This window comes from Lontra canadensis, unplaced genomic scaffold, assembly GCF_010015895.1.
Source record: "Lontra canadensis isolate GAN:19392208 unplaced genomic scaffold, GSC_riverotter_1.0 scaffold1, whole genome shotgun sequence".
NCBI lineage: Eukaryota > Metazoa > Chordata > Mammalia > Carnivora > Mustelidae > Lontra > Lontra canadensis.
Window position 1 is genome coordinate 105433515 of NW_022630995.1, and position 12918 is coordinate 105446432.

The 12918-nt window shown below is 35.7% G+C and overlaps 1 protein-coding gene across 1 annotated transcript in view; it reads left to right on the plus strand.

The window, feature by feature from the left end:
- Positions 1-12918, plus strand: part of EMCN (endomucin) — an 84552-nt gene that overhangs the window by 62403 nt on the left and 9231 nt on the right. Inside the window, exons 9-11 of the mRNA XM_032857243.1 lie at positions 237-261; positions 1647-1708; positions 6838-6911. Of these exons, the coding sequence (XP_032713134.1) occupies positions 237-261; positions 1647-1708; positions 6838-6872 (122 nt within the window). The 3' untranslated portion in view covers positions 6873-6911. The remainder of the gene's footprint in view (positions 1-236; positions 262-1646; positions 1709-6837; positions 6912-12918) is intronic.

The following is a 12918-nucleotide window of genomic DNA, read 5'->3' on the forward strand; positions in this document are numbered from 1 at the left end:
AATTCAGTGGAGTTGGCCTACTTAGGACTATCCCAGGAATGTATTAGCCATACCTGAGGAATAATAGGAACCATATCTGGGAAAAAGACTAGTGGAGCTGGAGGGGAGACAAAAAAGTTACAAAATGGCATCATAAACATCTCTGCACAGAAAGTAGCAGAGGACTTGGGGTTGTTTTTGTTTGTTTTTATAGTCAAGCTCCTCACAGCTCTAATAACTGTTCTTTCCTTCCCTAGGCACACCAGAAAATGGAAATGACCAGTAAGTAGCAACATCATTTTTTTTTTCCCCAGAAGCTCTGACCCTGCCTTTTATATAAGGAAAAAAAAAATTAATCTTCTACTTACACATTTTGGTTTATTTTTTAAATAATTTGTGTAAAAAGCCCAAGAAACAAGGTTTGGCTCTTTGTCAGAACTCTCTGAATCAACAGAGAAATTCCAACAACTAGAAAGAGACATTGTTCTTAATCTTGGATAAGGTAGTAAAATGGGAAATCAAAAGGTAAAATGCAGGGGCGCCTGCCTGGGTGGCTCAGTCGGTTAAGCGTCTGACTCTTGATCTCAGCTCAGGTCATGATCTTAATGTTGAGAGATCAAGGCTCGTGGGCTCCACGCTCAACGGGGAGTCTGCTTGGGGTTCTCTCTCCCCATCTTTCTCTGCCCCTCCCCCCACTTGTGCTCCCTCTCTCTCTTTTTCTCTAAAATAAATAAATAAAAACAAAAATAAAGATGAAATGCAAAGATAGAAGGATGAATATAAGTAACTATACGGAAAAATCTCATAGAAAACATACCTAGAGTTTAGAAAGAGATTTTCCAGTGAAATTTTCAGTATGTTTATCACAGGGGATAATCATGACTGCACTGTGAGACAGCTCTGAGTGGCTTTATCTTAGCAGTAGATGGTTATTCTGAGTTTATCAAAACAAAAAAAATCAGTTGTCACCAATCCAGCCAGCTGTTACAGTCAAGGTTCTATAAAGAAATAAATTGTTTTAATGTCAAAAACAAGTTTTGTAGTTAAGACTTCTTTGTTGACCCAAATTTGCAGCCTGCCTTCATGTAGTTGTTTTTGTATGTTCATCGAATAGAGGACTTTAAAAATAATATCCTTAGGTCACCTACCCTTCTTATCTATTCGAAATGGTGTCTCTTGAGATGTCCAAAAAACTAATCTGGGTTTGAAACTGTTTAGAATGTGGGAAAGGATAGGTGGGAACTCTTGGTCAGAATAGACACTTTACTGCAGTAGCCACAGCTTCATGAAAAGAGCTCCCCAGACCTCGGCATGGGCCCAAAAGGCTGGGAAACACCCCTATGTCTTCCCTTTCGTAATGCAGGACTGGAGACCTGTGCAATATGGACCTTGTGAGCAATGTTTCACATGACCCCGTTTTGTGTTTGATTTACCTATCATTGCTTAACAGTATGACAGAGATTTATTGGTTTGATTCTAGAAATAGAAAGTGCTACAAAGGTATATGTATGTCTGTATGTAAAAAGACACAGGTTTGTCATAGAAACACATAAAAAATATATATTCTTGCATATCTTCTTCATTCTGTTTATATCATGTATATTTTCTTTCACAGACATGCAATGTTAATTACTGTGGTGTTGACTTATATTTTCTGTTCCAAATAGACCTCAGTCTGATAAAGAGAGTGTGAAGCTTCTCACTGTTAAGACGATTTCTCATGAGTCTGGTAAGCTCCCAGATTGCTGATTAGCTGCAAATGGTTATTTCAAAATCTATCTTGGATTTTGTTCAGGTGAAACATGACCAAAAAGCATAATTTCTTAAGAAATAGACAATAAGTAACTCCCCACAAAGCAAAATTCTCCCCTACAGAAATGATGAGTCCTAGAAATATCAATTGTAGTAAGATCATTGGACTATTGTACTTTAAGAGGTTGCTTTTTATGTTCCAAAGAAGGGGCGATGACTTGACAGATTTTCTACTCTGTGGTAGTAGCACAAGGAACTTTAATGTACCACATGGTTTTTATTATTGCTGTTGCTTTGTTTCATTTTTGGTAACGACTATGTATAGTCAACTGGAACCTGGATTCATCACGTAAAATAAAATCCTACTTTGTATAATTTTATATAATTTTAATTGAGCTTCCCAATGAGGAGAAAATACAATCTCCTGTTGAAAAAAATTTATGTTTATTTTTCCCAATTTCCTACATTTTTAAATTGGATTTGAAATGTATAAATTTTCAAAATATAGGCGTGATTTGTATTAATTATATTTACATCAAGAATAATGAAAAATGAGGTGCTGAGTAGCTTTTAAACATGAAGCATAGATTTTTTTCTTGTTTTGAGTAGACCATAGATTTAAAACCTCAATATTATAAAACATGTATATAAAAAATAATTATTCTCTCTACAAAACAATCCACGTGGATCTAATTTAAATAGCAAGTTACATGAATACATTCACAATACTCCACTCCCCATTTTACCCATACAAAATAGTGAAAGAATACAGATACCTGGTCAGGTGAAAGCTATGGAAAAATAAACTCCATTGTATATATGTAGCAAAAAAAACAATTTTGTCAAACAAAAAGCAATCAATATTGTCCCAGTTCAAGAGCAATATACCAACAGTTGAATGTGGTCCCAACTTTAGGTGGAAAATTCTAATGAGAATAAACTACAACATGCAGACAGAGAAGCCTTAAAATTTGAGGGTGCCCAGAATCTGCAGAGACATGCTCAGACTCCCCTCATGGGAGTCAATTTCTCTTATGAGAAACATTCTTCATTCTTATGTCTCCTCTATGCTTTCTATGCACACATTTCTTTTAGTCCCATGCAGTTCTCTTAGAGGTAACTATCTGAATGGGCAAAGGAGTAAAATTCATTCATAAGATAATTGGAAATCACTTACAGGTTTCTCCTGGTTATTCACCAGTCTTGACTAAGTTGCCAAGCCTATTTTACCAGGTCAGAAAAAGAGCAGCCTACGTGTGAGCTAATCCTAAGTAGGGGTCCTGAATGGGACCACCCCCTTTCCCAAGAAAAGCTCTCAGAATCTGCCTATAGCTTGCAAGAAAGCATAACGATAATTTCGCATGCTGTCCTTATTTCGTGGGGATTTAGCAAAACACATTGCAGCCTCGGGGCTCTTCAAGCTATGGGAGACCCGGGCTCCATCTAAGAGGCCCTGGCTATGCTTGTCAGGAGAGGCCTGTGATCAGGGCCACCTGTCCTACCCATTTCTACCAGGGAAATGACAACTGACACCAGAATTGAGGATTGGGGGTGGGGAAATTCCAGAGAACCTTGTTTTTTGGTTGCAAATTTAATATCTGAATCTTCTTTAAGGCCCAGGGAAAATTCAACATAAACTGGTTTCTCCACTCCCATAATCACTGCAGTAACAAGTGAATAGTCCATGGAGAGATAGTTAATAAGACCCTTAGTTCTCCAAGATTCCTTTTCCTCATAAGTAAATTTTCAGGTCACAGGTTTAAGGAGGAAACATCATCACGGGAATAATAAAATCTACTCTCTGGTCTTTTTGTTTCTGACAATCTTAACTTAGGAATCATACCTCTTTTAATGAAATAACCTCTCAATGGTCAACCTACCTGATTAACATGGAAGATATTTGGTGATAGGGCAAAACTGAAATTGCTCATTCAGAGTCAGTTTCAATAGCCTAGAATTAATAATCTAAAACATAACTATCTCCAAATGCTGTTGTACTACAATTTTTACTAAAGTCTGCTTCCTGAAACACTCATCAACAAATCTCTGTTCACTTCCTTTTAAATGTATTCAAATATGCTTTTTTAATACAACTGTGCTCACTACACTCAACAGAAGTTACGTTGTTATAATTATTTTATCTAAACATCTTTTGCATGACCGTCACCTTTTTCCCAAAATATAACTAGAATAAAATCTGAAATTTGATATAAATTCAGGCTTAGCTCAATTTTCCACTATCTCCTATATAAAAATTTTTAAAAATGTAGAAAAGAATTTGATAGAATAAATACCTGTCTACCCAGGACTCCGAATTGATGATTGTTACATTTTATGTTATTTGCTTGTGGCCTAAGAAATGAAATGTTAATGTGCCTCAGTGGTAACAAAATGAAATTTGAGCTTCAGTGTCCATAAAAACTCATTGGATTGGTCAGTACTTTAATTTATAAGCTCTGGTTTTGTATCTCAGAATAAATTATGCCATTTTGGAGGTCGATAAATCATGTTTCTAAGGAAACAATGCTCTGCAGCAACCCACCTTCAGTGGAAATGCCAGTGGGTGCTAAAGTATCTGGGTTTCCAGAAGCCTCCAAGAACCATGATTGTTGTTCAGGTCATTTTTTCAAAGTAAGACAGTTGCTTACTCCAAAGCCTCCTCTAAAGAGGCCATGGTATTTATCCATCAACATTTCTTGCTTTCTTCTAGTATATTCTTTCTTAAATGGGTTCTTCTGCTAAAAATGTAACCCATAAATGTTTAAAATCTGATTATTTGTTTTCTTTAATGTGAAAGAAAACATTTGCTAGAGTATAATAGGAATCTGCTTTCAAAAACAAATGAGCACCAAACATGGCAGATCAAGGAGTCCTTTATGAGAACATACAAGATCCCACTCAACTGTAGTAAGAAATCTTGCTCAGTTAAACATCATCATGACTGACGCCAAAATGTACATGCGACAAGGATGCATTTTAAACATGACCCCCACTTATGCATATCTCAGAAAATGAATATACATGGTCTTATTTTTAATATCAAAAACTTTAAGAATTATGAAGAAAAATTGCTCAAATTAATGAAAGAATATCTGACTTCATAGAAGAAACAAAGCATAATATCTTTGAATTTAGTTTTAAAGCACTACTTGATTTTGAACAATTTGGAAGAAGAAAAAGCAGATCTGAATCATTATAATATTCCTCTGCTTAGAAAACTGGTAAGTTTGTATTATCTAACACTTTAGTATGTCTACAAAGGCCTTTTGTGACATACCAAGACTTCTCTTGCTCAGTCTGTGAACCACTTACTAACTCATATTCTCCAGACACCATGAATCTCCTGCCCCCGTCTTTCTTGCCGAATTCAAGCTCTTTTGAAGGAGAAGATGGTTCCTTGGTCCCTTTTGTCACCCCTTCCCTTCCACTACTTCACCATTATGGTAATGACACATTATTAGCACATTACTAGTATGCCAATACTAATTAGTATGTTATGGTAATTATTAAATGTACAGTCACTGTTTTGCTTATTTATTTTTACAAACAAAAAAAAAAGAAATGTGAAGTGTGAAGATGAGCAAGAAGATCAAAAGATTTAGAAAGTCATTCACAGATTCAGCTTCTGCCTTCTCAGCTCTTCAATGTTTGACCATTCCCTTCATTCCCACCAAAGCTTCCTTGACTGTCCTTGCTGTACGTAGTCTTTCCCACTTCTGAACTTATTTTTTCATTTGGCAAATCAACATGTATCATTGCCTTGTAATATCTCTTCATGGCTTACACTGCCATTTTATATTAGAACACATTATGCATAATAGAGAATAGGAAGAACTAGAGAATAGAAAAGACTTAAAAATTATTCATGAAATCCAACGCAATGCAATCACTGTTGGCATTGGTATATTTCCTTCTAGTTTTTTTTTTTTTTTCTAGGTAGGTGTTTCACTCACTTTTACCATACACATCATTATTATAACTTATTGGATTCATACTGTGATTGAATCTTTCTCATATTTCTATTACCAATTAGACAGCACTTAGAAGGAGATATTAAGAACTGGATTGATTTTCATATGATTTGCTTTAGATCACCCTGACAAACAGTAGGGGTTCAATAAATGTTTATTTTTTTCACTTCTCATTCCTATCCTTCATAGCCATGGAATCTAGGAAGTGCTGTGCTTTCTGCAAAATAATGATATGAGCAAAGAGTTGTTCTGGAAGGTGTCTGGGAGGGCTCTCACTCTGGGACTGGCATCTCTCAGAGCACAGCACCTAAGGGGTTCTTAAGGGCATCCCGAGTTTGTTCTCCTCATCGGTCTCTGGCGCTATTATCACAGCGATAGTGCTGGTGACAGGTAACATCAACAGAGTTCCCAGAAACAGGTTTCTAAGTGACAGATAAAAGCTGGAGCAAAACAATGACCTTATTCTCAAAGCCAGAAACTTTGACCCATAATGCTTTTGTATAGTATGACTGATGTTGATAGTTGAATCTACCTGAAAGACACAGGTAGTGTGAATATGTTGATCATGGAGTCAGGGGCATATAAAAACACTTGGGATCATCAGCTTCCCATCAGCCTAGGTCAATATTTATATTGGCTGGTGGAATAACATGATATTTTGAGTAATATGCCCTGTGCTGCTCTGTATATCACCAAAGGGTTTATGTTGGCCTCTAAATTCATTTTTACAAAAGTCACTCAATTATTTAAACAGAGGAAACATTCTAATGGCTTCTTGATAAAATGGTACTTTAAACATATAACATAGTTTTGCTTAGGCTCAGGGAAGAAACAAAAATCTATACCTCATTCCCTAGGGTGCCTCTCTTGTTAACTCACACCCCGCCCGCCCCCCTAACTCCCAGGGAGTTAGTTAGCATTGCTCCTTTAAGGATGATGTTGATGGTGGAAAAAAGCTCATAATCTTGCTGAAGAGTTTCCAAGCAATACCAAGAGAAAAGTTGTGACTCTAATGACATCCTTGAAGGAAAATTGGACTTTCCTGGAAAAATAAAAAAAAAAAAGCCAAGGAACTTTATTTTCATCCTTATTCACTCTCTGAGCTCATAGATCAAAACACATCTTCTGTTTGTAGGTGAGCACTCTGCACAAGGAAAATCCAAGAACTGACAGCTTGATGAATCCTTCCCACACCTGGGCAATAAATATGTAAGTTGTTTTTTTTTTTTTAATTCACTGAGATGCTCATTAGTATCTGCTTTGTTAGAATGCTGCAACTTAGATTATTTCAAAAGACTTTTACAAGCTGAAAAGTTAATGGTTTGTGTCAATTAAACCATCCTTGTCTATTTGTCTAAAAACAAACTCTAAGAAGCCTTGCCAGAGGAGTGCATATATTGGGGTCTGTAGAAGATTCTTCCAGTTGCCTTGCCCACCTCAGAAATGACACAGTTCACTCGGCCTGTTGGTAATGTTTTCATATAAAAGCAATTTGCCTTTACCTCGGTCGGTATATGCACGCTAACAGTGGTGGTTAGACAGGGTTCTATAGCTAACAGAGGATCCAGAATGAGAATGCTTACAAATTTTTAGTTCATTGCAGGAAAAAGATATGACACAGCAGCTGCACAAGTAAAGATATGCATCACAGCCAAAGGCTGGTTCAGGGCAAGGGTTTCTGAGAAGGCAGGTGAGAGGCCCATCTGTCCTCACACTGTAAAGACTATACCAGGATATACTTTCTCTGTGGATGCAGGAACCGTGGATGTGTATACAAGACACGTCAAACAAGGTGATCCAAAAAGGTAGTCTCAGCTTGGGTTTCTTATACCCAGCTGGTCACAAGGGCATATTGTTGCTGTATAACTAGCTGAGGGACAGAGTCCGCCAGTGTCTCTATGAGAACAGACGCAAATGAACAATCTCATTATAGCAATTGTGAATCAATAAATATGTGAAACCTTCTGAAACTATGGTTATGAGCAACACTGTTATTCTGCATGTCCTCTGCTTTGTCCAGGAATTAGTGCAATGCAGATTCACTTCTTATTTCAGTAAAATGTCTCAGGCCAAGTTCTTGCATTGTGGAATTAACCCTCTCAGTTTAGCATGAGATTGTCTTTTTCTTTCCTAGAATTGGGTAAAGAGGTCTTTTTCTGATATTAATTTAGTTTTCACAAGAAACATTGATTAAGTGACCTCACAATTAGTGTTTGTTGGTTTTTAGAAACTGAAGAAGAATTTATCCTTTGGTAACTAAGAGTAAAAGAGCAAAATACCAAATAAATATGTATATGCCCAGAATTGACCTGACCACTATGGTAGGCACTCTGGGTAGTGTCCAGAGGGAGGACCATTATTGTTGTGTTCACTCCCCATGCTTACTACCCAGCCACTAACACAGGACTGTTACAGACACATAGAGAGTGTTTGCTGAGTAAATGATGCCTGCCAATGTTTCTCTGGCCAGTAGCAGGAGATAGAGACAAAGCATCACCATCCAGATGTGAGTACCAGTATCACAATCCTATCTCTTTCTAGCTACCAAAGTGGATTAGAAAAAGAGGAATCAGAGTCTGCCTATCCTTTTGCACTGGGCAATTTAAGATGCAGAGTCTGAGAAGTTGAGAAATTTAAGTTTGTTGAAATAGGTGGTCCAAACCTACCTAGGGCATGGAAAGCTTCCTTGCATACCCACTATGGTTTCTTGGCAATCTTGTGGCTAGTAAAAAGATGCTTTCTAAATTATCAAAATGCTTAACTCTTTGTGACTAATCATCCAATTTAGAGGAAGACAAAGTCTTCTTTCTAGTCTTCTTTCTATTCAGAAAGAAAAAGTATACAGAGATAAGGAATATTGGTGACCCAAACAAGCTTGACAAGATAAATTATTGTCCAGTTCCCATTCCTTTCCAATTTTTTGTAATTTAAAAAAATTGCCTAGCCTTTAATTCTACATCTTTCAATTTGGAGAAATAAGTAGCTTTTGTTGCTCTTCTATGTAATTTTGGAATTATGTAACAATGTTCTGAAGAATAAAGATCAGAAAGTAAAGAGAAGAAACAAGTTTGACATGTCAATCCTATAATGCATCTTACTTTTTTTCAGTATGTTTCTCTTGGCAATCATTGTACTTTTAATGTAGTAACCAGTGAGAATGACTTTCTAGGTTATTAATGAGAAATCAGGCTTCACCTCAGAGATTCAGAATAAGTAGGAATATAGTCATCAGAACTAGGAGATTTGGGAATAAAAGTTGAGAAGTCTGGATCTGTATGCAACAGCAAACACCATATATGGAAAGTTCACAGTGTTAAAAATTTTCATCTCAAAATCCAATTCCAGAATAGTTTAATGCTCAGTGCTTCATCTATTGATCCTCTATTTTGTGCAGAGCATTATATTTAATGTGATTTGGCAAGATAGACAAGACTTCCAAAATACTTATAATCTGTGATCCTTGCCCTCTGTAAAGCTTTGCCTAGTGGGAACATGAACTCACATTTAAGAAATAAGATAATAATAATTAAAGAAAAAAATTAAAAGCTATGTGAGCATGATTGATACTGATTCATCAGTTCAAACAGATTCTAAAATCTCTGAGACTTTTATATCAACAATAGGAAGATCGATAAGGGTTTCAAAAATATTATCCTTTCACTGCAGATGCACTGCTCTACTTAGGGATCATACTTTTTAAGAATAAGAAAAGGATTATTTTAGCCTAAACTTTGCCAGTATAATTCACTTTGGTCCCAACTACTAGGTGGTACCACCCTCAAAATAGCTATTAATGCAAAAATAATTTGTGTTAAGTTTTGGAGACCACCAGCATCAAAGATTAGAAATATATTAGTGACATGCATGTCCATGTATATATAGATATATCTCTATATATATGATATAGATATATATCTCCTCATTTATAGTGCAAATGTGCTGTTATTTTCTTCTGAGATTAATTCTTTTATGAAAAGGAGTGGTAAGGATAACATAGCTAAAGGAATTCATTTGCTGTCACAAAGAACTTACACTAAGGCCAGACTTTCTATGCAAAAATGTGGAGCAGTCAAACTACATTCTTTTTTTATCATTGATGCCAATAAATGAATAAATTGGTCCATAATGATTGTGGAACTGGGGACATTAGCTAATAGTGTCTATACGTGGGAAGATGTATAAAGAACTAAATATTAAAAAAGAGAGTAAAAGAAAAATTATGTATATGTTATTAAATAACTGATTAAAATTTTTTAAAACATAAACAACATAAGGAAATTCAATGGAAAAGATGGGAATTCTATCATACCATGACTTAAAACATTCAAACAAAAAGAAATTATCATAAAGAAAATTATGAAACAAAAAAACAGGAGCGCTGGGTGGCTCAGTGGGTTTAGCCTCTGCCTTCGGCTCAGATCATGATCTCAGGGTCCTGTGATTGAATCCCCCATTGCGCTCTCTGCTCAGGAGGGAACCTCTTTCCCCCTCTCCCTCTGCCTGCCTCTGCCTACTTGTGATCTCTCTGTCAAATAAATAAAAATAAAATCTTTAAAAAAACAAACTGGGAAAATGTTTGCTATAAATATGAGACCAGTTATCTAATATCTTAAATATACCATATACCAAAGACATTTATACAGATTAGGAAGTAGAAAAATGAGCAAAGGCCAAGAACAAGCAATTCATGGAGAAAGAAATAGAAATGGTAATATAAAATTATAAAAGAGTTACTATAATAATGAAAAAATGTGAATTAAGACCAAAAAAATTATAACCTTCAATTTACTTAAACTTTTTTCCTTAATTTTTAAAAGTTATACTGGTGGAGCAAATAATATCATATGCTGCATTTGGAAGTATAAATTAATCTTTCTGAAGAACGGTTTCTTAGTATTTTCACTAAAGGACTTAAAATATTCACAGTTGTTGCCTAGTAAATTCACTTCTAGGAAATTTTTATAAGGACATTATTTGAAATGTGATTAAAGGTTAATATACAAAGAATAGTAGTGAACATTTAGAAAGAGTTTACATGTCTAATGATATGGAAATTTCAAGTAAATTATGCTTCTTCTAATCAAAGACATTATTTAAGTTAGCAAAAGTAATTCTCAAGACAGTTTTTTAATTACATGCAAACATGACTAAGGTATATGTTAAATGGGTGAGGGGACAATTTTAAAACTAAAGAAAGCATTTGATTGTTCCACAACAGATTCTATGCTATAGAAAGGGAGAGAACTAGAGTAACCTGCTTGCTCCCTCACCAGTAGGCTCTCTCCATTCTGTTTCAAGCCTCCTGACAGTTAAAGTAGAAAAGGGAGCTTCATATCAAGAACCAGTGATGTGGATGGACCAGTGGCTTATGTGAAGGTCTCTTTCCACCAACCCTCAGCAATGTTACCCATTTTCACTTTTCTCCAAAATACAATTCACTCTACTTCTGCCATTTCTCAATAGTGCCACAATGACCTAAAAGCATCTTTATGAACTTTCAGAAGAGCTTAACATGTTTTCAACGATTTTTCTTACATTTTAAGACAAAATAGTAGGGGCTATAAAGAAAACATCATGAAAAAGACCTATTTTCTCATCCTAGTTATGACCCCAAACAAAATTTTTTAATATGTATTTCTTATTATGTTCAGTTAGCCAGCATATAGTACATCATTAGCTTTTGATGTAGTGTTCAATGATTCATTAGTTGCATATAATGCTCAGTGCTCATCTCAACACATGTCTAAACAGAATTCTTAATAATGCTTTGTACTGGGCTTCACATCTGTAAGGTCTTAAATTTAAGACCATTTTGTTTCTTTGCTTATAAAGTGTTGTCAGTGTTCAAGAATCCATTATGATACTTTATTATAAAAGTGACCATTTATTCTTTTTTAAAATTATTTTTATTAACATATAATGCATTATTTGCCCCAGGGTACAAGTCTATGAATCATCAGACTTATACATTTCACAGCACTCACCATAACCCACACCCTCCCCAATATCCAAAACCCAGCCACCCTATCCCTCCCACACAACTCCCCCACAACCCTTAGTTTGTGTTGTGAGATTAAGAGTCTCTTATGGTTTGTCTCCCTCCCAATCCCATTTTCTTTCATTTTTTCCTTCCCTACCTCCCACAGCCCCCACCCTGCCTCTCAAATACCTCACATTGAGCACTTTTTCATGTGTGTGTTGACCATCTGGATGTCTTGTTTGCAGAAATGTCAGTTCATGTCTTCTGCCCATTTCTTGATTGGATTATTTGTTCTTTGGGTGTTGAGTTTGAAAAGTTCTTTATAAATTTTGGATACTAACCCGTTATCTGATATGTCATTTATGAATATCTCCTCCCATTCTGTCAGTTGTCTTTTGGTTTTCTTGACTGTTTCCTTTGCTGTGCAAAAGCTTTTGATCTTGATTAAGTCCCAAAACATTTTTGCCCTTGCTTCCCTTGCCTTTGGCAATGTTTCTAGGAAGAAGATGCTGTGGCTGAGGTCAAAGAGGTTGCTACCTATGGTATCCTCAAGGATTCTGATGGATTCTTTTCTCACATTGAGGTCTTTCATCCATTTTGAGTCTATTTTTGTGTGTGGTATAAAGAAATGATCCAGGTTCATTTTTCTGCATGTGGCTGTCCGATTTTTCCAACACCATTTGTTGAACAGACTGTCTTTTTTCCATTGGACATTCTTTCCTGCTTTGTCAAAGATTAGTTGGCCACAGAGTTGAGGGTCTATTTCTGCGCTCTCTATTCTGTTCCATTGATCTATGTGTCTGTTTTTGTGCCAGTAGCATGCTGTCTTGATGTTTGTAGCTTTCTAATAGAGCTTGAAGTCTGGAATTGTGATGCCACCAATTTTGGCTTTCTTATTCAATATTCCTCTGGCTATTTGGGTTCTTTTCTGGTTCCATATAAATTTTAGGAGTATTTGTTCCATTTATTTGAATAAAATTGATGGTATTTTGATAGGGGTTGCATTAAATGTATAGATTGTTTTAGATAGCATAGACATTTTCACAATATTTGTTCTTCCAATCTATAGGCATGGAACGTTTTTCCATTTCTTTGTGTCTTCTCTACTACTCATGAAAGTACTATAACTAGTTTTCTAGTTACAGTTTCTTTGTCTCTTTGTTATATTTATTCCTAGGTATCTTATGGTTTTGGGTGCAGTTGTAAATGGGATCAACTCCTTAATTTCTCTTTCTT